A 27,443-nucleotide genomic window follows, 5' to 3' on the forward strand; every position below is an offset into this window, starting at 1 on the left:
ATTGCTGTATGTTAAATTCCAATTAATTAGACTTGGATGCTCAAAAGAAAAGGGAAAAGCTCTACAAGATTAACCCAAACCCCAGTAATAAGATATTAAGGAAATACAAGCATCTCATTCTTCAGAGCAGAGGGTTTTAATAATAATGGCAAAAATCAATACGAAACTAAATTAAATCTGCTGTTTATATTCATCAGGTAATTTGATAGAGAGTCTGCCAATTCAGGTCTCTATTGCTATGATAAGTAAATACAAACGTACTACTTTTCAGATCACAAAGTTTTAATGGAAATGATCAAGAGCAAATGCAATCAAAACTACTTTTCACACGAGCCAAATTCCAATTAAATTAGGCCAGATTATTCAATAAGGAGGACTACAAAAATCAAGCTCTTCATTGATGTAATGGTACAGAAATACAAACTTGCTGCTTTCCAGATCACAGCGTTTCAATTTCAATGCAGGGGAAGAATTAAGACTTCAGTAAAACTGATTTCATTTAAATTCCGCTGGAAGTGAACACCATAATTCCTCCTCCCCCCTGACTTCTTGTTCGACTGTCCAGCAGCAGCCTTCAGCCCTGCTCTCTTCCCTGGCTGTGGCTCTTCAAGGAGCCTGTTATTTTACCGGGAGCAGGGACAAGAGTTTAGCATCCATAACAAGATGAGTTTGGCGAGAAAGGAACTGCGCTAGAAAATCTTGGTGATGAATACTCCTGCTACCATGTAGGAAATCACTTCCTCTTAGACTGGGTGGCTGCCAACATACCCAGAACCCTTCTGCACTCTCTACATAACCAACCGGCTTTTTTTCAGGAAGAAAACTCTGGGTTTGCGACAAGGGCTTGGGTTAGATGGCTATACCGAGGCAGACGGGCACACCAGAAGACTTTAAATCCTCAGTGTGATCAACTTATCTGCAGCTGCTAATAGGCAGAGGCATACAAATTATTTTATTAAAGTTGGAAAAAGCAGAAGTCCTGACATTTTATTCCTGGGGAGGATTTGTCACACCCTGTTTTCAGTGGGTCACTGATAAGATTCACACTTATTTATCCCCTTCCTCTGAGAAGGCACTGATGTCTCCAGGCTGTCTCAGCACCCAGTACCCAGCTCTGAGGATTTTGTTCCCTTTTCAGAAGACTTTGCTGACAACAGGGAATTTCTGTGCAGATTCCCAGCCTGACAATACAGCAGTACAGGAGGGAGGATCTCCGGGGAGCCTGGGCACCCACCGCACAGGCAGGGCCAAGTACCACTCGGGGTCCCTGCATCCTCTGGGATGTGGGTCTGAGCTTCCAAACTGGAAAATAGAATCCCCAAAGGCTTCATAAATTCCAATTAGCCTTATTATCACACATTTATTATTGTCCTTCTGTATTTCTGCTGTCAGGTGATGTTATACAAGAACAAGAGACTCATGAAGCCCTTGAGAGCAGAAATTCACATGAAGATCCCTTGGGCGATGTGAAAGGGGTAAGGCAGTTTTGGTAGCAGCAGCGGGGGGAAAAGCCAAGTGACCCAAGGAGGTTAAACTGCTGACCTCCCCTTCTGCAGCGGGGACAGGCGAGGGTAAAAGCCTATAGGAAATCTGCACCAACACCAGGTCCTCTGGTCTGCAAAACGCTGACTACAACAACCTGCAGCGAGGTCACACGCGCACCCTGAGCTGCAACGCTCCAAAGGCTTTTCTGCACTCGAGCAGGAACAGACACAGAATAAAGATGTGTGGTTGCGATCAAATTATCGCTTAAAAGAAATAACAATAAATTCTGAACTTCCCAATTACAGGGGACAGGCAAACCTTGGAAACCATTAAGAGCTGCTGCTTCTGTTGATGAATTATCCAGAGTGCACAGAGGTATTTGCTGAGCTTCACTGTACTACACTAATTATAAATTAATATATTGCTCATTACACAGTAAAGCTGTGCAGTCAACTAATGCACTGCTGCAAAGAGCCGATTTTAAAACATCCTCTGGTACTTTTATGATCTAGATGTTTAATTTACTTCTGTTCTGGCTTAAATGCCACCAACATGTCATTCTTTCACATAGAAATATCCCTGGCTTCATCCTACATCCTCTGGGGCTCAGCAACATAGATGAATGACGAAACTTAGAAAGGCTTTTGTAAAGCTAAGCAGTTGCACGAGAAATTAAGCAAAATAGCATAATTTAAGCCTAATTCCTGTGTTGCTAGTTTTTAAATTGGTGTTTATAATGGCAGCAGGCTGGCAGCGGTGGCATTGGTCCTGGTGCCAGTGCTCCCCATGCACAGCCGCTTCCTCCTCCTGTGCATGTGGCTGCTGCCCTGATGAGCTCAGCTGATGCCCACAGAGACAGGTAGAACCAGCAAAAGGGCTGGCCTTCTCAAAGAAAAATGGCTTTTCCAAAGGAATTAAAATCTTCACGCCTTTTGAAATAAAGCTTTTCACTTAAAAAGGGCTTTGGAAAATTGTTCCTCCAGTCCCCCCACTAGAAATTAAAAGGCATCATTTTCATTACCATTTTCACATAGCTTTGTCCAGAAACAGAGAAGATGTCATAACCTTATGTCTTCTCTGTTCTGCATAGGCAAACGCTCTGCAATTAAGGAGGGAGGGCAGGACCCCAGAGTTTATCCTCTCCCAGGAGCTGGGGGGCAGGGAAGCACCCAGCTGAAGAGGGGAAGGAAACACCAGTGTCAAGGTCCAGCAGAAACCCTCAAGTGATGCCAAGCTACGCAGAAACCTTGGGTTTAGGTCAGCCTGAGCAATCCCAACAGCTCTGGAGGCTGCAGGAGAAAGTCTCCCCAGCTTTGCACGCACTTGAAGAGTGTTGCTACTAAAAATAGCTCAGTGCAGCCTGGGGACGAAGCAGCATCTCCAGAGCTGAGTTTGGAAGCAGAAAGCTGGTGGCTTTGGTAGGAATCACACAGGACAGCAGGTCTGCCAAGTAGAGCATTGAAGGCTCACCTGAAGCCGTGCCCGTGGAGGGCGAGTGCCTGGCCCTGGGCTCAGACAGGGAGAGACCTTTTGGGCGAGACGGGGAAGCAGGGAAAGTACAGGCTTCCCAGGCAGGAACTCCTGAGGGGTGGGAAGGGCAAAGGGCAGAGCCGCTGACGCCCGAAGTGGCCATTTACTGGCATTTGCCTCCCCAAGCTGGTAGTGTGACTCAGTCCGTAACTGTCTGCGTCCCCAGACACAGGCACACGTCTTGTGCCAGGCAGACTTGTGAAGGGGAACACCAGCCACGCAGGCAAGGAGGAAACTTCCCATTGAACTGGCAGGCAGGATGAATAGGAGGAAATGTAGCCCTCTTTCTTGGAAAACACTTATTAGCCTTGCATTGTTTCTGGGAGCATTCTTGCAGCATGTTTTTATGTCAGACCATTCTTTCTGTGCAATGCTTAGCATAAAGGAAACAACAAATACAAAACAGGATCAGCCTTACACACAAGCCGTTTTGGAAACTGCCATTTCTTTCTTTCCAAGGAAAGCGTCCTGGTGACTCAGCAGTACAGGGCAGATTGGCAGCCCTACAGAGGGGAGAAGCATTCCCTGGAGAATCCAGTGATTTCCAACCTTAATAACAAAAGGATATTGCACTCATAATATTTGAGACACCCCCCCCCACCCCCCCCCGTGTGACCAGCAGCAGGGCCGAGACGCTGTAAGGGGGAAGGCATCCGGAGCAAAGGGAGAGGACCCAGGGCTGCTGGATTGGGACCAGAGGGGTGCTGGCCTCGGGGCTGGCACAGCTGCTCCCCCTCAGCCCCTGCCCACTGCCCCCCTGCCCTCCACAGCTCCCGGCCGTGCTGGGGCAGCCCCGGGGCTCCCAGTTGCCCCGACCCCTCGGGGGTCCAGGCTGGCAGAGCACGCAGGCAGCCAGCAGGCGCTGGAGGGCCACGGGGAAAAAAGATGGGGAGCCAGTGCCAGAAATCCACGGAGCTGGGTAACCAGTGCCTGTGCCGCGGCTGCAAACCCAGCCAAACCACGGGGGGGTCCCTGCCCCCCCGACTGTGACAAACCCCAGAGCAGCTTGCGGAGAGCTGCAGCGAGCCGGGAGCGCCAGGGGCTTCTGAAATACTTCGTACGAGGCAGCTGGACGCCCCCCCGCCAAGAGAGGGACGGGAGGCGGCTGACGGACCGGGCAGCCCCCTCTGCCCAGCGCGCTGCGGGGGGGCGGGGGGCCGGCCGGTCCCGGGGCCGTAGCGCAGCCTGTGTCGCCATCCAGCGCCTCCTCGGCTCCCTGCAGGCCCCCCCGGACAGATCCCGACGCCAGGATCAAGGGGTGATGGAGGGCAGAGGTGCTGCTGGGGCAGCGAGGGGCTGGGGGCGGCTGTAGCCCCCCCGTGAGGCACAAACGCAGCCAGTTCCAGCGGGGGAAGGGGGCACAGGCGCTGCGAGGAGGAAAAGCAAAAGCTGTCAGCGAGGGGATGCTCCTACCTGGGCAGCTCGGTGCTGGCAGCAGAGCAGCTCCTACAGGAGTTCAGGGATTACTGGGGTTAATAATGAGAAGCTATGGCATGCTCTGACCCGCTAACGGGAGATGTAACAAAGAAGCACACACGTACCTGCTGATAAATCTGCCCGTGTCCTAGCTACACTTCCAACTCCAAGAACTGCAGGTCGGTACTCCTAACCCACCGTCCCCCCAGTTTTGTAGTAGCTATAACGGGGGAAGGGGGGGAGCAGGGACGTATTTATGAGGGAACTCTTTAACTGGAGCCAAGCAACAGCGGGGACACCCAGGTGAGCAGTGGGTGCAAAGCAAGGCAGGAAACGAAGCAGCACCTGCAAACAGGGCTGTGCGAGCAGAAAGCAGAGTGGGAAAGGGGCTATGGGTTTGGGTGTGCAAGGACCTTAAGAAAGGCAGGCTACTGCATAGCTTAAAGCTAAGGGTTAGAAGGTGGGAATATAGGGAGTACTGAGCAACTTCTGTAAGGTGATCCTAGTAGTCTGGTGCAGTTAGAAGAGCTCTAGCCGAAGAAGGCAGCTAAAGCACGGAGAGCTTTACGGAGCTGGCAGCGAGAGCCCTGCTTCTGCTCAGTCCTTGCAATGCAGAAGCCCTGCATGGGAAGGAATAGATGGTTCCTCTGGGGAGCTGAGAGCACTGGGGCATACGTGTCTTAGGAAATAGCCCCAGTTTTACTTTATGGTAGGTAAATACTGTGCTTTTTCACTTCAGCAGGTTTTTTGTTGTCATAGGAACCCAGAGGCAGGGAGGTGCTGAGGCTGGGCTGAGCTGAGCTGGTGATGCTGTTTAAACTGGCAGCTCTTCCCCTCCCAGCCAGCGGGAGTGTGTTGTTCTGGGTCAGCTGAATCTGCATCCTGATCGGCGCTGGAGTGCGGCAGCCTGGGTGGAAGGGAGAGATTCAGCCCTCGGTCCTGTCGCGTTAACTCCTTGCTCCTCTGCCGGCTGGCTCTTTATTAATAGCCTGGCACGACTGCGCGTGGGTCGGGCCTCACCGACGAGCGCAGGGGGAGCGACGAAGCAGCCGGCCCCGGCCGGGGACGTCGTACCGGAGTAGGGGGCTCTGCCGGAGCCCCGGGAAACCCGTCTGCTCCCCTGCCGGCGAAGCACAGGAAGGGGGCCGGCCACGCGTGGGCAGGGCGACCCTGCCCCTCCTGCAGAGCCGCCTCCCTGCCTTCCCTCTGCCTGCCGCCGCCGGTAAAAGACTTTTTCCCCGCCGCCGGTAAAAGACTTTCCCCGCGCCGCCTCTCGCGGCCGCCGTGCTGCGCAGCTCTGGCTCGTCCCTCCGGGGCTGGCGGCGGCCGGCTCCCCCCCGCCGCGTTTCGGGGCGGGGGGCTCGCCCTCCGCCCGGGGCCGGCTGCCGCCCCGGCGGCGCGGTCGCTGCGGGGCGATGCGCGTACGCGCCGCGGCGCTGAGCCGCCGCGCCGGCGGCCCCGCGTCCCGTCCGTCCCGTCCCCCCGCCTCCGCCGCCGGGGCGGAAGGCGGGGCGGGCCGCGGGGCGGGGCGGCGGGCGCGGCGAGGGCTCGGCCCGGCTCGGCGCGGCTCGGCCCGGCCCGGCCCGGCCCGGTATGCTGCTGCGGGTGCGCGCCGCCGTGGCGCAGCTGGTGGCGGGGCTGGGGGCGGGCGCGCAGCCCCCCGGCGAGCCCCGGGGCGGCGGGGACGGGGGGTCGGCGGCGGGAGCCTCCTTCTGCCGGCCGGCCTTCCTCCAGCTGACGCCCGAGGAGCTGCGCCGCGCCGACGACCACGCCGGCCGGGCGGTGCAGAGCCCCCGCGACGGCCGCCGCCGCCTGCCCTGGAGCACCGGCTACGCCGAGTGAGCGGGGGTCGGGGTCGGGGTCGGGGCCGGGCGGGGGCCGCCCCCCCCCCCCCCCCCCGGGGCTGCCCGCAGCTGGACGCGCTCCGGCCGGGGGCTTTGCAGCCCCGGGGGGGACGGGGGGACGGGGGGGCGCACGGGACTGGACGCGCTCGGCACCGGAGCGGGGTCCCCAGGAACCGAACTGGGTCGCGGGCAGCCGGCGGTGAGCTGCGCTTGGCTCTTCAGAGGCAGCAGATGGGAAGCTTGCTCTTTAAACGGCTGCTGACGGGAAAGCCGTCCGTCTGGGTTCGTGCTCTTGCCCATTCCCGAGGGTTTCGGGCTCCTCTGCCCGTTTTGTTTTCCGCACTCGATACGCGATACCCGGTGTCACTGATGGGGAACCGACACCGAGGGGTGAAGGAACTGCTGCAGGACTCGGGGGGAGGAGGGAATTGAAGCTGTCTTGGGAGCGGGACGGGATTTTGACTTCCCCTTCAAGGGCCTGATTCTCTTCTCCTTTTACTCGCTGCGAGTTTCACCCTTAACTGAAGGACGGCGAGAAGGTCAGGCTTTGAAGACCACCTTTGCTGCTCAGTGCTGTCAGTCCACTCCCACATCCCTTGCTCAAGCTGATCTTCCCGATAACCTAGGGAGCTCTTTGAGATGTTAATTTGCCCCAGGAGATACTGGGGTAGGAGTACCCTGAGCAAAAACCACCCGAAGCAGAAACCACCCTCTGCTCAGCAGCAAGACTTCTCTTCTGTCTCCCAAGACTTCTTTCTGCAAACCACTTGAAAAGTCTGTACCCAAAGAGCTTATCCTGTTGTGCATGTTTACATCTTCCTCCCGTGAGCAGGTTGTGCAATCTAGACCTGAAATGTGCTGTGCCAGCATAGGCTGTGAAAAGTTAGTGTGACTCTTTTTGCAAAAGTTCTGCTGGTTTCACCTTCATCACCTTCTCCCCTCCTTCTCTGAGGCACCTGCTCCGTCTGAGAGGTGCTGGGTGTGATGGGATATGGATGAGGCTGTAATCCTGTCTGTGAGTCCTGGCTGGGGGTGTGTGCATTGAGGCTGGTGCAGGTTTTCAGGCAATCGCTCTGCTTGGGGCAGCGGTGGGGACCTTCAGCAAAACCACCTTTTTCTGGTCACCTCCCTCGGTGGGTGTCTGGAGGGCCGCTCGCTCCCCTGGACCCAGCCGCGCCGATGGGAGCAAGCACTGCTGCTGGTCCCAGAACAACCCATGCCACTGCTCTGGGACATCTGCTTTCCCGGCTGCTGCTGCCCCAGGCAGGACCGGAGCACCTGCAGAGAGCATCCCTGGGGATGTGGGGGCATGAGCGGTGGTCGGGAGGGACGAGGGACTGCGGGGTGGCCTCTGCTGGAGCGTGGTGTAAAAGAAAGAGCCTCTACCCCTTGTTTCCTCACGGCAGGGTGATAAATGCGGGAAAGAGTCAGCACAATGAGGACCAGGCGTGCTGCGAGGTGGTGTTTGTGGAGAGGAGGCCCAGCCTGAGGGGCCGGCCGCCGTCCAGGGAAAGCAGCGGGGAGCTGGACGGGGTGAGAGCCGGGGCGGCGTGCGCAGGAAGGGACGCGACAGGGAGGATGCCCAGGGGCAGGACGCGAGATGGGGCATGTCGAGATGCATGCACACCGCCGCTCCCCCGGGGATTCCCTCGGTTCCCAGGCGCGCTGCCCCTGCTCCCTGCCACCTCCTGCCATCGTACCCACTGGACTACACTGGGGCTGGCTGGCCCAGGGAGGCTGCTGGCCCATGTGCCCTGGTGGGTTGCAGAGGTGGCTACCGCACTGGCCCAGTTATGCCTCCCCTTTGGGGGAGACAGCTGCTGGCAGCAGGAGGTATCTGAGGCAGGGCTGGGCTCGAGCCAGGGACCAGCTGTGTCCAGATACCCTTGATCAGCTCCCTGCCTGCTCCTGCCTGCACTCGGCTGGCACCTGCGAGCTGGAGGCAAAGTCTTGTGTCACTGTCCTCAGCTGGTGACCCCAGCTGCTCCAAATTCCCCGTTCTGTCTGCTTCCTCACAGGCTCACTTAACCTTCCTTTCTCTCCCCACAGGGCAGGAAGGGTTTTTATTTCCACTATTGGGCCTTGTTTGATGGCCATGCAGGCAGCGGTGCTGCTGTCATGGCATCCAAGAGGCTCCATCTGCACATCTGTGAGCAGCTCCGGGACCTCGTGGACATCCTGCAGGACCCCTCCCCGCCTCCCATCTGCCTCCTGCACAACACGAGGGCCGGCCCTGCAGAGTCGAGCCGGGTGCCCCTCACAGAGGACGATGGGGAGGTCCCCAACGATGCTGTGCCACGCTTTCACCTGGAGAAAGCAGTTTCCCATGAGAGCCTGGTGATCGGTGCCATCGAGAACGCCTTTAAGCACATGGTGAGTGAGCCCCTGCCTGCAGGGATGCCCAGGGCATCCCCTGGAAGCATCTCTGCTGTCTGTGTCTGCGTTGGCTCGTCCCCTCTGTAAAAGGCAACTCTGCAGCAAGGAGGGGGGCTGCAGTGACCGCTCCTAGCAGGATGGTCTTGGAGAGAGCACTGCGACGCTCTCCCCTGTTTTGGGCGTCAGGACGCAGAGGCTTTGGGCTCCAGGCCTGTAGGGGTGCAGAGGGCTCCGTTGCACTTGGTTCCAGCAGTCCCAGCTGCTCCCCTCCTGTCTTGCTCTTCCCTGCCTGCTCCACTGCCCTGGTAAAGCCATGTCCCCGGCTGCACTGCAGGACCCCCGTCCCCCAGCCCTGCAGCTGCCCCTGGGCTGTGTGGGGAAAGGTTCCTGGGCCCCGGCTGACCGCCGCTCCCCACCTGGAGCAGGCTCTTGGCTCAGCCAGCAGCTGAGGTGCTACCGGAGCAGCCGGGTGCTATTTTGGGCTGCTTGCAGCTTTACTTGCTGGCATGAGGCCTCCCGCCCTGCCTGGAGCTGCTCTCTGTCTTCCCAGGATGACCAGATAGAGCGGGAGCGGTCGTCCCAGCGCCTGTCCGGGGGCTGCTGCGCCCTGGCTGCCGTCTACCTCATGGGCAAGTTCTACGTGGCCAATGCCGGCGACAGCAGGTACGGCCCCGCAGGGCAGCCCCCGTCTTTCACCCAGTAATCGGGAAGCACCCTGGTAGAGCAGGGCGGTGCTGGAGGCATGGCTGGTGAGGAGCACCCGGCTCCATCCCTGAAGCTGGGCTGTCTTGGGGGGAGGGGGCAGAGGAAGCAGGACTGGGCAGAGCCGTCCCCTGCCTGCCTGCACGCCCTGGGCAGAGTGTGCCCTGCCATGATCTCTGCATTTGCCTGGTGCACAGAGGGGGATGCAGAATCACCTTCCGGAATCTGGGACTTGCTCCCTTCCTTCCCAGATGGCTCTGGATCACACCCTGGCCCCTGCTGCCAGAACTGGCCTGGGCTGTGAGTTGGCAACTGAAAATTGCCCTCAGCAAAACTTTCAAAAATGTGCAAGAAGTCATTTTAGGGTGCACTTCATACCAGTGAACTGTTTCAGGAGAAGGACATGCAAATCTATGTGCAGACAAGTCCCGTGGGAGCTTGGAGCCCAAGGATTTTGACTGATACATGCATTTCCTTGGGTGCGCTGCTGTAATTGCGCTTGGGTGTGTTCATACCCCCGAGCAACCGCAGGAAGGCAAGTCCACCTTATGCTGAGGGTGAAGCTAGTTTGAATTGCCCTGTATTTACTGCAGGGTTAGCTTGTCCTCAGCAGTGTCAGGCCAGCAAATACAGGCTCTGGTAAATTGTCTGAGGCTAGAGGATGTGCTTCCAGCTCTGGGACAGAGAAGGAGGAGATTCTTTGTGCCTCCGCTTTTGGGTGCGGGGCCTCTCCATAGCAGCAGCAGCCATGCGCACAGGGTCCTGAGGCTGTAACCGTGCCTCTGGGTGAGGGTCTGTGTACCCTCCTAGGGCATCGGACACTGCCAGAGCTGGGCTTAGCCAGACCCTGCTGCCCTGGAGGAGACCTGCAGCCCTAGGCGGGACAGCAGGTGGGACAGCTGGGCCACCAGCGCTGGAGATCCTTGATCCCCGCCATGACATCCAGAAACATCTCATAATCAAACTTTTTATTTTTTTTTTAACACATCAAACAATCAGACTGGCCCCAGCAGTGAGCTGCAGTGCTGGTGTGGGCTGGGCAGTTGCACCCATGTCCTGCTGCGGGCGACTTCTGCCTGTCCTGTGTGCAGGTCCCCTCTAAAGGAGGGGTTGCCACCTTTGTGCTGATCCTCTTCTAACTATATCCTCTCCTTTGGTTTGCTCTGCTTCATTCTCCTCTGCCCCATGCTTCTCTTCCATTTTTCTCTTCTCCCCTGCCCCTATCTCGTGCAGGAGAGAGGCATGCCCTGCCCACCTGGGGGTTATGGGGCCAGTGGAGCCAGCAAGCAGCCCCCCAGCTCGGGGCTGGGAAGAGGGCAGGCAGCGGAGGGGAAGGGGTTGTATTGCCTGGGCAGCTGTGCAGGGAACCAGCCCTGGAGAGCCAGGCTTAGCTCCCCCATCACGTCTCCTCTCCTCTTCTCTAATCTCATCCTTCCATGTTTCATTGCAGGGCCATTATCATCCGTAACGGGGAAATCATTCCAATGTCCAGGGAGTTTACTCCAGAGACAGAGAGGCAGAGGCTGCAGTTTTTAGTAAGAAAGACCTTTCTTCTAACCTCATTCCTGCTGAACCACCTCCCAGCCCCTTCCCAGCCCCCCATGCTGCCTGCCGGGCTGCCTTCTTGGTGGGCTCCCAGGGGCCGAGGGCAGCCCCACAGCTGGGACGTGCTGATGGCACTTGTCCATCCCAGCCAGCTCGCTGGGTTGGGGAGGGGCACTGGGATGCGGGGAGCTGCCCCGGCTCACTGGCGTGGGGGTATCTCGTGGCTGGTGGAGCCCTGGTTTGCTGCAGGGTCAGCTGGGGATCCCGGGCTCTCGGCATGGGGCCGGTTTGGTGCGGTTGCATGGAGATGCTTCAGTCATCTTGTCCTGCTCCTGCCTGGGGACCGGGGAGCACCGCCTGCCGCTGCTGTGGGAGCACCAGGCTGGCTTGCGCAGTGACCAGGAGGAGCGTGGCTCTGCTCCCTCCACCCGTCGTGCTCCCTCGCACGGTTGAAGGAGCTGCAGTGCTCGCGCCGAGTCCTAGTTTCTTCCCCGGCTGCTCCCTGGGGAGGCAGGGAGCTGACGTGTGCTAGCGGGTTTCTAGCTTTCCTCCTGAAAGCTCCTTCTGGCCTGGACAAACCCCCCCTGTGCCACACAGGGAGACTTTTTAAGGTTATAAAGACCTCTCTGATGGCAGCACAGAGGAGGAGGCGTTTGTGTTGGAGGAGGTCTTGCTGGATGTGATTTCCTGGCTTGCAATGTACTTGGAAAAACACTGAGGCTTTTTTTTCTTGAATCTATTTTTGAATGACCGAGAGGAGGAAACTGCTGTGAGCAGGATCCTCTCCAGCCGGCTGCAATGGGCAGGGGGCCAGGCGCACGCTTGCTCCGCTGCACGGTGCCCAGGCCGTGGTCAGGGCCCCCCTTCCTGGAGCAGGATGGGGGTCTCCTTGCCTCTGCACCAAACCCTCCCATGTTGCCAAGGGCTCTCCTCCTTTCTTTCAGCTCTTTCTTCATCCATCTGCACTTTCCAGCGCTGTCGCTGTTCCTGGTCCCCTGCACGCTGTGCTCCAGGAGGCCCTGGGGCTGCTGGTGCTGCCCTGGGAAGGGGCTTTGTGCTGCTTCTCGTCCCTCGTCACAGCCACAGCAGGGACATGGTTTCCAAAAAGACCCGTTGGCTCTTTTCCTCGGGCGAGTGCCCTGTGCTGAGCCTGGGGTCCTGGGAGGTTTGCAGCTGACTCCCCCTGGGCAAATTCCAGCTTCTCTTGGAATTTGCTGGGTTTTGATCCCTTTGAGAGGTCCTTATTTCCCAAAACTCTCTCCATGCAAAAGCTTCACCTTCTTGCTGGGTGTTGGCACAGCTGTCCCCTCTGGGCATAGCACAGATGGGTGTTTTGAAGCTGCTTTACCACTGCTGCCTGTTTGAGTTGCAGCAGAGCAACCGATGTTGTCCCCACCATGAAACACCGTAGCCGAGGTCCTGGCAGGCTGGCAGGTCCCATGGTGCCCGGTGAGGTGCTGCGGGTGGTGCCAGCCGGCGGGGCAGGCACTGCTGCACGGATCCTGCTCTGCTGGACCTGTGGCTGAGCCGCTGCTTCGTCCCGCAGGCGTTCCTGAGGCCTGAGCTGCTGGGGAAGGAGTTCACCCACCTCGAGTTCCCCCGTAGGATCCAGCCCAAGGAGCTGGGGAGGAAGATGCTGTACAGAGACCAAAACATGAACGGCTGGTAACCCCCCAACCCGCCTGGCAGGCTCTGTGCCGAGGGGCAGCACTGGGGTCCCACTGCATGTGGCTGTCCGGCTCCAGCATCCCTTCCTGCGGGGTGGGGACTGTGGCACGCTGAGTACCTGGGTCTTGAAGGGGCCTTGTCCCGGGGGATGCTGTGTCCTGAGCGGGCAGGGGAGGTGCTGGAAGCCTTCACCTGCTGATATGTTGTCTCTGGCTTATTTTAACCAGGGCTTACAAAAAGATAGAAGAGGATGACCTGAAGTTTCCACTTATCTATGGGGAAGGCAAAAAGGTGAAGTGCTGTAGCAGGAGCTGGGGGGGGGGGGGGTGTCGCTTCCCACCTGCCCTTGCTGAATCAGTGGTTTCCAGCCTGGTTTTGCTCTGGTTTTGCTAGTGCTGTCACCGCTCCATTGTCACCGATTCTCAGCTGGGAATGGAGGTGGATGAAGTGGCTTAAAGTTTTCTTCTGATTTTGCTGTTCTCCAGGCTCGGGTGATGGCCACGATTGGGGTCACGCGGGGCCTGGGAGACCATGACCTCAAGGTGTTCAGCTCCAACATCCACATCAAGCCTTTCCTGTCCTGCTTCCCAGAGGTGAGCCTGGCTGCCGGCCGCTCCGTGCCCAGGGGTTCCTGCAACAGCTGGAGCCGGTCGGGGTGACCAGATCCGCGGTGTGCCCAGTGCAGCGGGAGCCTTCTCTGCCCCTCGCCCTCATCTCTTGTCCCGTTGCTTGCCAGGTCAGGGTTTACGACCTCACGCAGTATGAGCACTGCCCTGATGATGTCCTGGTCTTGGGCACCGATGGGCTCTGGGATGTTACCAATGACAAGGAGGTGGCTGGTGTGGTGATGGAGGTGCTGACAAGCTACGAGCCCAATGACCCGTGCAGGTGAGCCGCAAGTGGGCAGCGGGATGAGCGTGTCCTGCTCTCTAACGCCTTCCCTTGGCCTTGCTCCTTGTAGCAGTGTCACGGCCATGTGTCCCTCTGGCCTTGGGGCTGGTGCTGTTGCTCCACAGCATGCAATGCTCCCCTGGATGTGCATATCTGAGCTCAGATCTCTCCTCTCCAAGGGACCCCTTCCTGCACCTCTAGCTCCTCCAGCTTCTCCCTTGCTAGGGACTGCAGGATGCTGCATCAGGGAGTCTGCAGGGTCTGGGGTCACTGCTGAGCTGTACTGTGCTGTGCCCCCCAGGTACACCATGGTGGCCCAGGAGCTGGTGGTGCGGTCCAGGGGGGTGCTGAAGGAGCGGGGCTGGCGGCTGGCCAACGACAAGCTGGGCTCTGGCGATGACATCTCTGTCTTTGTGATCCCCCTGGGTGGCCCGGGCAACTACACGTGATGCCCGATGACCCCGGGGCAGTGGGGCTCACCTCGCCTGGACGGAGGTGAGCAGGACACTGGGGCTGCCTCGGGGCCACCTCTCCCCAAGCACTTGTTTCCTGAGCCAACTGTGAGACGAGTAGGAAACCTGGAGCCTCTGTCTGTGCCCCTGCCCAGAGCATCCCCCTCCACCTGCTGCATCCCAGCCCCAGGTGGTGTTGGAAAGGTTTTGGACAGAGAGCAGGGCCTGGGGTCGAGGGATGTTTTTCATGCTGCCACTTTCTTGATTGCTGTGAAAAGCCTAAAGGCTCCCTGGCTGCTCAGTGTGTCCTTTGCGCCTCGCCCCGGGCCTGGGTGCACTGGTTCCGGCAGTGTGCAACGGCCATCGGGCTGGTGGGGCGCTCGTACCTGGAGAAGTGGGTGCCTGCTGCTGCAATCATCTCCTTTCCCCCTGCCCTGTGACACTTGCACCAGTGACACTGAAGCTGCTGTTGGGGCTGGGCACTGGGGCTAGGACGGGCTGTGGCCGGGGGTGAAGCCCTGCCAGCAGCTGGGCAACACTCAGCCTGGCAGAAGTCTAGTTGTGGGTAGTGTGGTGGTGGTGGGTGAGCTTTGCGCTTGCCCTCTTCAGCCCCTCATGCCTTTGTCCCAGCCATGTACCTTGTCTTAGTCTCCAATTTGGGAGCATGGGACAGTGCTCAATCACTGTAGCGTACCGAGAGCCCCAGGGAAGGAATGAGCTATTGCACTTGCACTGGCTGTGCCACAGGTTCTGCCCCCACCCCTCTTCATGCCTTGGATCACTGCTGTGTTTCTGGAGCCAATTATTTATTATTAACTGGAGAGCTGAGCTGGAAAATGTCTAAATCCTTTCTTGGTGTGAGGAGTCTGTATGAATATATGTCTATATTTTTGAGCGGTTCTAAGTTGGCCACTGCTGAGCAGCAGCTGCACACAGAGCAGCCCTATTCAGCCAAGCTTAACAGCTTAAATGTGCTGCATGGATCTGCTTAGCTGAGGGCTGGAAACCCACGATACAAGCAGCTTGGTTGTGACTGGGGGGAGGAAGACAACTCCCTCCTTTTTCTTAATAATCTGGAAGCTGGTGCCAAGCAGAGCTGTAGCAGCAGTTGATCTCTGCACAGGATGTTATTTTGCATCACACATACCTCTGACCTGGAGGATGCGCTTCGTGGGCCTCTGCAGAGCGTTGCATCCTCCCAAAATACGAGGGGTGGTCCCATCCTGGCAGTGTGGTGATGGGGGAGCTGGGCTACGCTCCCCTGTTTTGGAAAGGCTCTGTGGCACCAGTAGTTTCTGTCCTGCTGTTGCTGGGTGCAGCTAGCTCTTGTCAAGTGTCACCTCTAGTGAATGCTGTTTGTCTCTTGTAATTAGCACGATGTAAATAAACTGGGTGCACTTAATGGGAAGTGAAAGTTATCCAGCAAGATTTTAACCTATTGACATCTTCTGTGCTGAAGGGAGCAGCGAGTGACACTGAGTGCTTGTGTAGCACTGTGTGTTTAAATAAAGGTTTTGCCACTTGCAATCCACTTCAGAGTCTTTCGTGCAGAGCTCCTGTGAAGAAGACTTACCTAAAAGCCAATTAACTCTGATTAATTTATGTAGGCAGGCTTGGTAGCAGAGGCCCAGGGAGATCCATGTGACCTGCTGTCCCTCTGCCCTTGGCCCTGGCCAGACCCCGTGGCGTATCCCTCCCTCGCCCATGGAGAGGGGGAACTGCTGCCGGTCTCTGCATGGGGCTGCCTGGGGGGCAGTGGTGGTGACCGGCCTGCTGGGGAAGGGTTGCAGGGTGGGTCAATAACCCAAAACAGGACCTGGCTGGTGAGCGCTGCGCTGGGCTTGGATGAGGGTTGAAAACCAGCAGGTGCCAGCCTGGGCCCCCTCAGCTGCTCCCCGCTGCAGGCAGCGCATGGACACAGACAGGGAGCAGAGGGGAGGAAAGCTGATGGTTTTCCTGCCTGTGGGGTCCTTTCTTCAGGGAGGGGGGTGGGCTGTGGATGGAGGGACAGCTCTGCAGGCTGTGGCTCCTGGGGGAGCTCCCAGGAACTTGACTGTGCCCAAGAGGGAGATCCCTCTCGGGGAGTTCAGGTGTTCCAGCATCAGCTACCGCCTGCCTCTGGGGTGGGCTGCCTGCTGGAAGCATCCCTGCTGTCACCCAGTACTCCTGGTGCTCTCAATGCTCATACACGTTTTCCTCGCACCCCCAGCTGCCCCACACTTGCTTGCGCAGCCCTGTTGCCCTGGCGCGATGCTTTTTGTGCTGGTGCCTGAGAACTGGCTCTGCTTTTCCAGGTCACTGCCTGGGAGCTGCTGGGTAAGGCAAGGAGGCAGAGTCTGCATTTAAAGCTTCCTCTGTGGTCCCCTTTTTTACTACGGAAACATTTCCTTTGGAACCGGCTCCTGGCCTGGGGCTTGATAAATTAAGAAAAATTGTCTCCGAGCCCTTAAAATAGCAGCAGTTTATGAGCCTGGGTCTGGGCCAGGACCCTGGGGCTGCCTTTCCCTGGCTGAGCGACAGGGACTCAGCCCTGCAGCGGGGGGGAGCAGCCACCGGGTCCTCCCCTGCCAGCAGCCCGCGGTGGGCAAGGAGAGCCGAAGCCCCCTCCCGCGGCCCTAGGGTCATCTCGGTGACACACCACAGCCCCCCCCCCCCGCCTCTGCCGGTGCCCCTGCGGAGGGGACTCGAGGTCCTGGGGACGGGCCATGTCCCTCACGCCCCCGGTGGGAAACGGGGCTTTCCTCAAGGAGCGAGCAGCCCACCGGGCAGCAGGGTGGCGGGGGGGGGGGGGGTTCGGCCGCTGGCCCCCGCCGGGGTCTGCCTTCCCGGGCAGAGCTCGCCTCTTGCTAGCGGTGGCTCTTGTCGCTGCCACAAATAACGCTCACGGGGGGGGGGGGGGGGAAGGCGTCCCCCCGAGAGGTGCTCCGGTGCCGGAGGATCCCCGGTGAGGGGCCAAGCACCGGGTGGGCTTTGCCAGTGGTCCCACCTGGCGAGGGGGGGGGGGGTGCCTGGATCGTCCCTCTCCCTACCCGGCGTCAGGAACCGTAAACCGGCCCCCCCCCGCTCGGGGGAAGCCCAGGCTGCCCCAGCACCTCCCTGCCCGGCCGGGCCGCGACCAGCCCGGGGATGGAGCGGCAGGTCCGGGGTGTCCCCGGAGCCGGGGCGGGGGCTGCGGACGGGGACAGCGCGGGGAAGGGGCCCGGCTCGGCGCGGCACCGCCCTCGGCCCGGCTCGGCTCGGCTCGGCCCGGAGCGCTCCCGCCCCGCCCCGCCCTCCGCGGGCGGCCCCCGGCCGGGGCGGCGCCGCCCGAGCCGCGCTGCGGAGCCGGGGCTGGAGCTGGGACCGGGAGCGGGCCCGGGAGCGGGGCGGCGGAGAGAGGTGCGGGCTGGGCTGGGCTGGGCAGCGCTCGGGGCGCGGGGGCCTGGGGGAGCTGGGCGGCGGGGGGCGCTGCTGGGGCTGGGGGGCACTGGGGGCCGCGGGGTCGGTGCCGGGGAGGGGGGCGGCTGCGGTCAGTGCTGGGGTCCGGGCGACTGGGGTGGGGGGTTACTGGGACTGCTAGGGTGTGGGGTCGGAGCTGGGGTGGGGGGTTACCGGGGGGGGTCTGGGTTACTGGCGGGGTGCGGGGTCAGTGCTGGGGGGGGCCGGGGCACTGCTGGGGGAGCAGGGCACGGGGGTGGGTGCCCCAGCCGGGCTGGGTGGGGTGCGGCGGGACGGGACGGGGTGGGTGTGCCTGGGATGGGGTGGGGGTCCCAGGGCGTGGGGCAGGGGTGGGTCAGCGGCGGTTCGGCCGCCGCGGGTCGTCCCTCGAGGGTGGCCTTGGGCCCAGGGTCCTGACTCGCCTGGGCCAGGCTGGGGTGAGAGCCCGGGGGCTGCTGCCCTGTCCCACCATCCCTCCCCACAGCCCCCGCCCCAGCGGTGTCCCCACGCGCGGCCTTGCTCGTGGAGCGGCCGCTCTGTGTTTTCTTCAGAAAAAGGAAAAAAGTTCCCTTTGTTTACTGCTGAGCTCATTTTTAAACATTTATATTAGGGGGGCTTGCGGGGAGCAGAAATAATTGTGTAATGTCTTAGGAGCAAGGGAGCATTCCAAAAGCATGACTGCGCGGCCCTTTCCAGCACTAACAATCTGGCAGCCAAGTCTTCCCAGCAGCCGCCAAACCCCCCAAATCTAGTCTCAGCCTCTTGACACCCCCCGAGAAAATGGCAGCGTGATCCCCGGGTTGCTTCGCAGGGCACATCTGCGCGGGGGGTGGGCTGGGAGTGGGGACCCGGCTGAGCCACGGGGCCGGGCAGCGGCACTGCCACATCCCCAGCAAAGTGTTCAGGTTGTGAAAGCGGAGACAGGGAGGTAGCAGCTTTGGCTGCCTATATTTCACTGAGACCAGCTGCATCTTATTTTAATTTTGCCAAGTGCCTTTTGGTGTCAAAACAGTTTCGATGTACGTTCAGCTCCTCCTTCTCAGCTGCAAGTAGTATAGGTAGAGACTGTGTGAGATTTTACGGACTTTAAATTGAATCCATGACCCTGACAGCTACAGCTTCTCCAGGGAAACGTTTTTTTTAAGTGGAAAATAAGCCAAGTCACTGTCTTCCAACAGGTTATCGGGAGCGTTTAACCAGGCTCACCTCCTAACTTGCTGTTTACACTGGAGAGGCGTATTGACATGAAAAGTAAGGAATGTATTAGCAAATATTGATTAGCCCTGGGGCAGCAGCAGTCAGGCATTGCACAAGTACAGGCATCTGCTGAGATCCTGGCATGTTATTTGAAGCTTTCAGCAAGACCCTTGTACTGCCGTGAGTCTGGGAAGGCTGTCACTTCCGCGGGAGGTAAAATAAGAACATGGCATGATGACCTTTGGAAAAGGAGGTAAGGGCAGGCAGCATTTTCCCACAAAGCTTGAGCACTTGTGGTTCAAGCTTTGTTTAGGCTTTAGAATTCTTCTGGTCCAAGTCCCTTTCTCTGTTTTGCTCGTGGATGTTTTTGTGGGATTTAGCAATGAAAGCAAGCCAGCCTGGCCGCTCTGCTCCGGGTCCAGGCGGATGCCCTTTGCTGCTGCACTGGAGCATGCTGTAAACCCAGGCTGGCTGATCATGCCCAAAGAATAGCTCAAAATTTTAGAAAAAAAATCGGGAAGATATAAAACTTAAGCACTGAGTCTGAGCTCCTTTTTTGATGATCGCTTGTCATGTGGATATGGCAGGTCTAGGTCTTAAGAAGGTTTTGGGCAGCTTTCCTGGGGGTAAATACAGACCATTTCCTCAGTGCTCAGTGCCGGGTAGTTTTGGCAGCGGTGGCAGGCGGGACGGGGAGGCTCTGAGCAGCAGGAGCCGGCGTCGCTGGTGGGTGTGGGTCGTGCTCTGGATGTCAGCGATGGTTGTTGGCGTAAGCGAGGGCTGGTCTCCCTGTGCTACACAGAAATGCACAGCTTGGCCTGCCCGGGGGCTGTGCGAGCGTGAAATTGCAGATGCTGCTGTGCCAAAACCAGCGCCACTTTGATCGTCCCAAAGCTGCGATCCACCCGGGAGCTTGGAGCTTGGAGCTCGGGTTCTGCCCTGGCCGTTGCATTTCCTTTTGGCGTTGCTCTTCGCTTCAAGCCCTTTTTGGAATTTTTTTCTGCTTCTGTATAAGAGTCCCTCTGATACCTGAGACAGTTGCCAGGACACTTGTCCTGTGCTACCTTGGCCGTGGTTTAGATGTCTCAGCAAATTAAATTCCCCTCGATGGGCATGCCTGTCAGATTTTAATTTGGAAGTTTACTTTCTTTTTCATTGCACCAGCTGTGCCAGCAAGTCCTATGGGCTAAAACCGTTTCTGCTGTGAAACAGTACAGGGGGGCTTTCTGCTGGTGATGCATGCAAATGACCCGTGTACCTCATTCTGTCCCCAAAGGCCTTCAATCCCCTTCCAGTTACTTTAACCTGGGGTCAGCTGTGGCCTTGACACACACTTTGGTGGGGTTCCCTGCTTGTGCCGATCGGAGCCCTGACCTGTTGGGGGGGTGGGAGAAGAGATGCTCCCGGCGGGTTCTGGAGGGAGGCACCCCCCCACGGTGTCCCCAGCCCCTGGGGCCCCAGCAGCACCCATGGTGGCCTGTGGCTGTCCAAAGCGGCTCCTGTTTGCCCAGTGGCACGTCTGCCGGGCCCTGTCCTGAGGTGCCCTCGCCTGGGGCGGTGGCAGCAGCCCTGTGGACGCACACGGCCATGTTTAGAAGCGGAGACAGCTTGTCCTTGGCTGCACTGGTTAGGAAACATTTTCTGTGTTCCCTGCTAGTGTTTTGTGCTCTCTGGATGCTGCGAGCTCCCTTAGGTCTTGTCTGTATCGCAGGTCGCACAGCCTGAGCTGAAGGTGTGTGTTTTGGGGTTTTTGAAATCCGGTTAAATGCCTCATGGTGGTTCTAACCTTGAGCCTGGTCTGTACTGCATTAGCCTAGCCCCTTCCCAAACAAGAGTTAAATCAAAACAGCCCAACCCAGCACTCTGGATACTTTTGTTAAACCATTGAAAAGTTTAGCAGAGCTGAAGACACAGCAATGCCAGGAAGATCTCGGTCTGTTCAAAGAGGTGGTTTTCCTTCTGTGGTTGTGTCGCAGTGCTGGGGGGTGCAGGCGGGTGCCTGGGCTTTGGGGTGACGGGGCTGCGTGGAGTGGGCTGGCTGTTCCCCTGAGTAAGGGGAGTGACTGGAGAGCTGCCAGAGCAGAGGAGTATTTGAGTATTTTCTAATCATCCGACAGGCAGCCTGTAAGGAGATGCTTGGTGGCAGCTCTGCAAGGCAGGAACACAAGCCTGGGTCTGTTCTCCTGTCCCTGCCCGAGAAGATCACCAGGGCAATGCGGCGGCTGCAGGAGCACTGCCTGGAGGCGTCACCCTCCTCCTTCCTCCGCTCTCCTCTGCTCGTTCAGGACGAGGAGGTTTTGTTCGGAGTGGGACATCTGCCAGGCTCGGGGGCTGTGGGGAGCTGGCACTGCCACAGAGGCAGTGCTGGGGGTGTCCCTGCAAAAGGACTGCTCCCATGGCTCCAGCCCAGCGCAGCCCTGCCAGGCTTCGGGGTCGTGCCTCCGGCCAGGGCTGTGGGCAGAACAGAAATTCAGCTGGTTTTGCTGATACGTGGTGTGACGGGTCCGGCCAGGGTGGGGCTGTCAGCAGCAGTGCTTGGGAATTTCTGGTTTAGAACAAAACCCCTCTGTTGGCTTGGGGAGCTCGAGCCTTGCCAAGGAGGTTAGCTGAAAGATTTCTGTCCCTAGTTTGAGCCCTTCTTCAAAGCGTTAACATCTTTCTCTGCCATTTCCTGAGATCTGTAGCAGACACTGGATGATGGACACATCCTGCTGCCAGAGGAATTCCCCTTTTCCTGCTCAGCAGGAACTTCACATTTTGAGGCACCAAGCTGGGAGAGGCCGATAACGCAAGGGCTGTCCTGGTTGTTTTATGGTGAGGGCTTTAGAATAGCTGCTTGGAAAGCAGAGCGGTGCAATTTGGTTTCATTTTGCCATTTCTTGGTGTACTGAAGGAACTGCCTGCTCGGGATTAGGCCGGTGCCGGCAGCGTGGGCACTGCTGGCGGCAGTGGCGCAGACTAAACCTGCAGCCGTCCCGGTGTGGCCCCAGCCTGCCCTGAGCAGTGGGCGCAGGGCCGGCTGGGGGAGCCCTGCGGGGTTTGGCAGTGCCGCTCTGTGGGAGATGCCAGCACAAAGTTGCTGCTCCCTTTTGTTATCTCTGTGAATGAGCAGGAGGCATCTCCAGTGAGGCACCTCAAGTGCTGCTCACGCCTGAAAACCGCAGTTGCTGTACGGGCCGGGCTGGATTGCCGACGTGGCTGGGCAGCCTTTGCTGTAACTCGGCGTGGTTAACGCTTGGCAGTGTTTAAAATCTGGATTTCTATGTCTGTTGTGGGTGACTGTGTCCTTTTAATCATTTGGCCTGCCAGCAGTTGTAGTAAAGCTATCCTCCTCAAATTGTCTTCATGTTTTCCACTCTCTCTTATCTGCTTGCGATCTGGGAACAGTGCAGAGCCCTTTGCATCAGGCTCCAGTGTCCCGGGGACTGGCCTCGTCCTGCTGAGTGCCAGAGCATCCCTGGCAGAGGAGCTAATCTCTCCCCGAGCAGAGTGCCACCAGCATCTGGTGTTGGTGCCGTGCCGGCTGGCTCACGAGACGACGGCACGGATGGGGTCAGCCCAGCCAGCCACCGAGGCACACAGCGCTTACAGCCTCCTTGCCCCGCTCGCCTCTGGACGCCAGCTCTGGATTAGTAATGGGCTATTTCTGGATCGCTCTCGTGAGTAATGGAATGAATTGTGCCGAGATTTAGGGTGGGGACAGTGCCTTTGCCCTCTGAGTCACTGCTCAGCATCATGTCAGGCTCGGGAGCTGCCGGGGCCCGGAGCCGTCCCGGGTCAGGGTGGACAACGGAGGCCGTGGGAAGGAGCTCTGGATGCGGCGACTCTGCTCAGTTTGGAGCATCTGCTGTCCCCCTTGCCGGGACGGCGTGCAGGCAGGGGAGCGGCAGAGGGGAGCTGGCAGCCATGCAGGGCTGGCTGCCGCACCGCGCTGCGCCGCTCTGGTTGTTTTTGTTTTAGGTCCGATGTCTGGCAGACTGGGCACGGGCAGATCTTGCTGTCTGTCTGGGAGCCGGTGTTTGTCTCCCCGGGGCACCCGCTGTTCCCTGTGCTGCGGATGCGTGTCCTTCTGCGTTGTGTGGGTTAGATAGTGGCGCGTCCCACACCGCCTTTCTTCCTCCGTTTGTCTTTGAGATCCAGAGTCGAAAGCAGCAAATCACATTTTGCTGTGGGCAAAGGAGCTTTCTTTCTAAGTAAATAGACTTTTTTGCCCATGAGCTCTCCTTTTCCGTGCTGTGGAGATGATGGCTGGAGAGAGGATGAGCCTTTGGTCAGATGAGAAGGATGGTTTGCAACAAGGGTGATGGGTTTCTTCTGTCTCCAGGAATATGCTGACCTTGAGAGCTTTCCCTCCTCAAGCGTGCAGGAGACAGCAGACTCCTCCAGGCCTTTTATCTGCCTCTATAACACAAACATCAAACATCGTGTCTCCTTGGGACGAGCTCCTGGCCGGCTGCCCATGCGTGGGGCTGCGGGTGTCCCTGGCCCAGCTGGGACAGGCAGGAGCCGGAGGGCACAAGGAAAGGGGATGGGAGCTGTGCCGGCGGTTTTCTCCTCCGTGCTCAGCCCCTGGCACTGGGACCCTTCGGGCACTTTAAGTGTGCTTTTTCAACTTCAGTGTTCCACAAACGTGCTGGTTGTCTATGTAGACGTGCTGCTCCACTGGGATGTGTGCTTAACGCCGAGGCTCCTGGTTGAGAAGTGCCGGATCCTGCTGGATGCAGCCCTTCGTCCTTGCTCTTCTCGCCTTATAAGTGCCGGCTTACTGTTTTTATTAATGGCTCCACAGCACTCAGCAGCCACGAACCATTCCTGCTTCGGCTTGTGAGCCAAGGTGCTTGTAAGCTGCAAAGATCCAGGGCTATGGCAGGGTCTGGCCTGGATTTGGGTGAAACCTTTCTCTCTTCTGCCCCAACCACACGGTTGGGCAGTTTGAGTGGTGAGAGCTGGGGTGGTCCCCGAAACTTCCCCAGGGATTTGTGTGACAGCTTTGGGGAAGTTTCCTCCAGGCAGGAGCTTAGTGGCGACTTGCTAAGTATGCAGATGAGAGGAGCTCTCTTCAGCCTGCTTTTGAAATGCAAGTCAGCCACTGACTCTAATTTCTTAATCCTTCACTTGCAGCTAATTATCATGCAGCCTTACTCGGGTTTTTCTCTTTTCCTCCCTTTTCTATTGGCCCAGAACACAGTTGTCATCACCCTGGGAGAGGACAGGCGCCAAGCCTTCGTTAAGGCTGGGTGTCAGTGCCCCGGTTAAAGGCCAAGCTTGCGATGGCCGGGCCTTCCCAGCATGATCCGCTCCCAGCCTTGCAGCTCCCTGCGTTAGCATAGGTGTGCGCATCCTTCCCGCATGGTTATTTCCCCCGAACCTCCCCAGTGCTCCAAGCCCGAACTGCCCCTTCCAGTCCGGCCACCCTGGGCAGAGGGGGTTTGGAGAGGGGCAGGGCTGGCTGCAGGACATGGAGCGTCCCTGCCTTCGTGAGCGGTTTTCTGGTCACCTGTAATTTCCCCCAGCCCACAGAACAGCATGCGCCTTTCCAGGGATTAAACCCTGAGCTGTCAGTGTGTGTTTTGCCCGGGATTTCTGCAGGGACAGAGAGCTGGTGATGCGCGTAAGGAGTGGGTCGGGCTCTTTGGACTGAAGCATCTGGGAAGCTGGGGATGGGAAAGAGATTTTGGGCCCGAGGTCAGGGGGGATGTGATCCCACCACGGCTGATTTTCTCATGCCTCGTTCAGATGCCACAGCAGGCGTTTTGTGGCATCGTCCTGGGTGATTCCCAAGCTCAGCTGTAATGTCCTTTTGAAACTCAAGGATGCAAAGGCATAGTTTTACTTGCAGGACTGCATCCCTTTTACTTGGGGCAGAAAGCAGCTTGCTTTACTGCAGGGTTTTGGCTCTGTTTGCTGAGTGATGGCTGGCAGTTTCTCCCGCTGCCTGTGCCAGCGTCGGCTCTCCGTCGTTATGTGGCAAAGGCTCCTTTGTCAAACGGGCTGGGACGGGGCCAGCCCGGTGCCGGGTGCCAGGCACACAGGTCTTGCTCTGGACCTCCGAGAGCTCGGCTTGGCGTGTTCCTGCTGCTGATCGGATTATTTGGGGGCCGGTGATTGTGCCTGGGTGAAACCCAGAATACAGTTTCTGCCCTGAAGAATTTATAATCTGAAATAAAACCAGCAGGTGTGTGTGACTCCTAGGATATCAGAAAAGCCATTTGCCTGGGGTGGTGGCACAGCGAGAAAGCCCAGCGTGGGAGGGGTTGGATGGCCGGGGCAGGAGCCTCGCTGCCCGTCGCGGTGGGTGAGGCAGCGCGGTTTGTCGTCTTGCACGAGGTCCCTGCGTGCAGCCGCCAGCACTCACCGCGGCTGGGGCATCGGTGTGATGGTTCTCCCGGCCGCGGCTGCAGCGATGGATGTAAATGGTTCCAGTCAGGCTGGTTCTTGCAGTGCCTGTGAGCCGGTGCGTGCGGGAGCTGGAAGTGTGCCCGGCGAGGCTGGGAGAGCCACTGTCCTGGCAGTCCCTGGCTGCTCACGCTGGCGTGTGCCCAGGCGCCCGTGTCCGGTACCTGCCCGGGCAGTTGTGCGAAAGATTTTGGGGCATGGGGGGACGGGAGGGGCTGGGAGCGTGGACTGCCCACGGCTGCTCTGTCCCGCTCACCCGCTCTTGTCCCCACAGCGATGGCGGCCATCAGGAAGAAGCTGGTGATTGTGGGAGACGGTGCCTGTGGAAAGACGTGTCTGCTGATCGTGTTCAGCAAGGACCAGTTCCCTGAGGTCTACGTGCCCACCGTGTTCGAGAACTACATTGCCGACATAGAGGTAGACGGGAAGCAGGTAAGGGCTGTCGCGGGGTGCCGGACCTGTTGCCGTCCCCTCGCTCCCACGGTCCCGCGCTGACAGTGCCACTGCCTGGCTCGGATGCTCCTGCAGCGCTTGGGGGAGCCCCATGGCTCCTGCGTTTCTGGGTCATCCTGAACTTGCCCCAGTTTGAGGAAGATAAATCTGCTCGCTCCTGGCCTGCCAAGCCATCTGCAAGCTGCTGAGCCGTGTCCCTCTCCCCTCCCAGGTGGAGCTGGCCCTGTGGGACACAGCGGGTCAGGAGGACTACGACAGGCTGCGGCCCCTCTCGTACCCGGACACAGACGTTATCCTCATGTGCTTTTCTATCGACAGCCCGGATAGCCTCGGTAGGGACCAGGGAGCAAGGGGGGACCTGGTGCTCCCACAGGACTGGGTGCTGCTGCTAAACCCCCCCAGGTCTGGGAAGCCCCCCGTGCTGCCCCTCTCGGGGATGCCAGTCCCTCCCCTCCATCTCGGGGCTTTGCATGCACCGAGGAAAATGCTGGGAACTTGCTGGCTTGGTGGAGGTGGTGGGAGAGGAGGATGGCATGGGGTGAGCTCTCCCCTCTTCCTACGGGAAAAGCCTGGTGCTGGTTCCTGCGGCTGCGAGGAGGCCGGGGAGGAGCAGCCCCTCGGCTCAGGGGGGTCCCTGTGTGCTTCTTGCAGAGAACATCCCCGAGAAGTGGACGCCAGAGGTGAAGCACTTCTGCCCCAACGTGCCCATCATCCTGGTGGGGAACAAGAAGGACCTGCGGAACGACGAGCACACACGGCGGGAGCTGGCGAAGATGAAGCAGGTGGGGGCACCCTGGGTCCCGCTGCCTCGGCCAGCGACCCGGCTCCCCCCGTGCCGTGCCGGATCCTGGTGCTAAGGGCTGGATGCCCCCAGGGCAGTCACTGTGCTTTCGCTGCTGTTTTCTGGCGATGTTTCCGAACCCTCTTTTTAATGCCTTCTAGGAGCCGGTGAAGCCAGAGGAGGGGAGGGACATGGCCAACAGGATCAATGCCTTTGGCTACCTCGAGTGCTCAGCCAAGACGAAGGAGGGCGTGCGGGAGGTCTTCGAGATGGCCACCCGCGCAGGCCTGCAGGTCCGGAAGAACAAGAAGCGCAGAGGCTGCCCGCTGCTGTGAGCAGCCCAGCGGGCCGGGAGGCAGCTCTGCCTGCGCCGGCACCCGGCTGCCCTGCGCCGCGTGGGGAGGGAGCGCTGGCGGACGGCCGAAGCGGGACCTCGTGGTGCCAGTGCCTGCCCCGAACCCTCTGCACGAGAGCTGCCACCCAAGCCCGTGGGGTGTCCCTGCGAGACTCCGCGGCCGTGAGGGGCCAGTGCCTTCAGTACCCGCTGCTCTCTATGAGACGGGCATTTGCGTAGCTCCCCGTGTCGCCCCATTTTGTACCCACATCCCTGGTTTTGCCTCTCCCATGGGGATTGCTGCAGTGTTTGCTCTCCCTCCCCAGCTCTGGGCAGGTGCCACAGGAGCGGGAGGAGCTGCCAGCTGCTGCCCACAGCTCGTGTGTGGGGTCTGCTGCGCCCTCGGCCGCACGGGCAGCTCGCACTAGCGTTTTATACAGACTTGCCCAGAGCAGCTTTCAGCCCCGGCTGTGCGCGGAGCCAGGCTCAGCTGCTGCCCAAAGCGCTCCGCTCCTGGGACCCGTGCTGGGGTAGCGCCTCTGCCCAGCTCTGCCAGTAACGCCTTCTTCGAGTCTGCATCGGTCACGGACTTAGCACCAGTAAACTGAACTGCATAATTGGGAGAATAAATGCAAACTGGTATTTTAGTAATTGTAACTCTGCCTGTGTCGCATCCTTCTGGCTGTCCTTTGTGCCCCTGCGCTGGTCTGGGCTGCTGCCTGGGGGCCAGGTCCATGTGCTGCAGGGTGAGGGGCTTGCTCAGCCCCCAGACCCTCTTGCTTCAGCCGCTGGTGCGGGATCAGGGCTCGTCACCATGTGCTTGGGTAAGACCCAGGGAGCGGTTTCCGTGGGAAGGACCAGGCAGGATCTCCCCGGCTATACCCACTCCCCGGTGTGATGGGCTGCAGTCACTGCTGGAGCCATCCCTCCTGGAGCAGGTCGGGGCAGGGCTGCAG

General features: G+C 59.0%; 2 protein-coding genes across 6 annotated transcripts; both read left to right on the top strand.

The window, feature by feature from the left end:
• Nucleotides 1-5,996: 5,996 nt before the first annotated feature.
• On the top strand, nt 5,997-13,906 carry PPM1J (protein phosphatase, Mg2+/Mn2+ dependent 1J). Its single transcript, XM_049831923.1, has 10 exons — nt 5,997-6,269; nt 7,682-7,808; nt 8,325-8,648; nt 9,202-9,314; nt 10,804-10,888; nt 12,445-12,563; nt 12,794-12,857; nt 13,052-13,159; nt 13,303-13,454; nt 13,759-13,906. The coding sequence occupies exons 1-10, from the start codon at nt 6,025-6,027 to the stop codon at nt 13,904-13,906; spliced, it is 1,485 nt and encodes a 494-aa protein (XP_049687880.1). The 5' UTR covers nt 5,997-6,024.
• On the top strand, nt 13,863-27,144 carry RHOC (ras homolog family member C). 5 transcript variants are annotated; one of them, XM_049831938.1, is made up of 7 exons: nt 17,196-17,287; nt 18,505-18,577; nt 18,679-18,776; nt 25,194-25,351; nt 25,584-25,704; nt 26,024-26,154; nt 26,315-27,144. In XM_049831938.1, the coding sequence occupies exons 3-7, from the start codon at nt 18,755-18,757 to the stop codon at nt 26,486-26,488; spliced, it is 606 nt and encodes a 201-aa protein (XP_049687895.1). In that variant the 5' UTR covers nt 17,196-17,287; nt 18,505-18,577; nt 18,679-18,754; the 3' UTR covers nt 26,489-27,144. The 5 variants fall into 5 exon arrangements, with proteins under 5 accessions (XP_049687893.1, XP_049687895.1, XP_049687897.1 ...); XM_049831939.1 differs by lacking the exon at nt 18,679-18,776 and having other exon boundaries at nt 17,218-17,287; XM_049831936.1 differs by lacking the exons at nt 17,196-17,287; nt 18,505-18,577; nt 18,679-18,776 and adding an exon at nt 13,863-13,952.
• The last annotated feature ends 299 nt before the right edge of the window (nt 27,145-27,443 follow it).

The sequence above is a fragment of the Accipiter gentilis genome, chromosome 29 (genome assembly GCF_929443795.1).
Source record: "Accipiter gentilis chromosome 29, bAccGen1.1, whole genome shotgun sequence".
NCBI lineage: Eukaryota > Metazoa > Chordata > Aves > Accipitriformes > Accipitridae > Astur > Astur gentilis.

Excerpts from the sequence above, each read along its gene's own strand:
- PPM1J (XM_049831923.1), top strand. The coding sequence starts at position 6,025 with ATGCTGCTGCGGGTGCGCGCCGCCGTGGCGCAGCTGGTGGCGGGGCTG. Across the intron at positions 9,315-10,803 it reads GCCAATGCCGGCGACAGCAG|GGCCATTATCATCCGTAACG; the intron begins GTACGGCCCCGC and ends GTTTCATTGCAG. Across the intron at positions 13,160-13,302 it reads TCCTGTCCTGCTTCCCAGAG|GTCAGGGTTTACGACCTCAC; the intron begins GTGAGCCTGGCT and ends GTTGCTTGCCAG.
- RHOC (XM_049831936.1), top strand. The coding sequence starts at position 13,913 with ATGACCCCGGGGCAGTGGGGCTCACCTCGCCTGGACGGAG. Across the intron at positions 25,352-25,583 it reads TAGAGGTAGACGGGAAGCAG|GTGGAGCTGGCCCTGTGGGA; the intron begins GTAAGGGCTGTC and ends CTCCCCTCCCAG. Across the intron at positions 26,155-26,314 it reads AGCTGGCGAAGATGAAGCAG|GAGCCGGTGAAGCCAGAGGA; the intron begins GTGGGGGCACCC and ends AATGCCTTCTAG.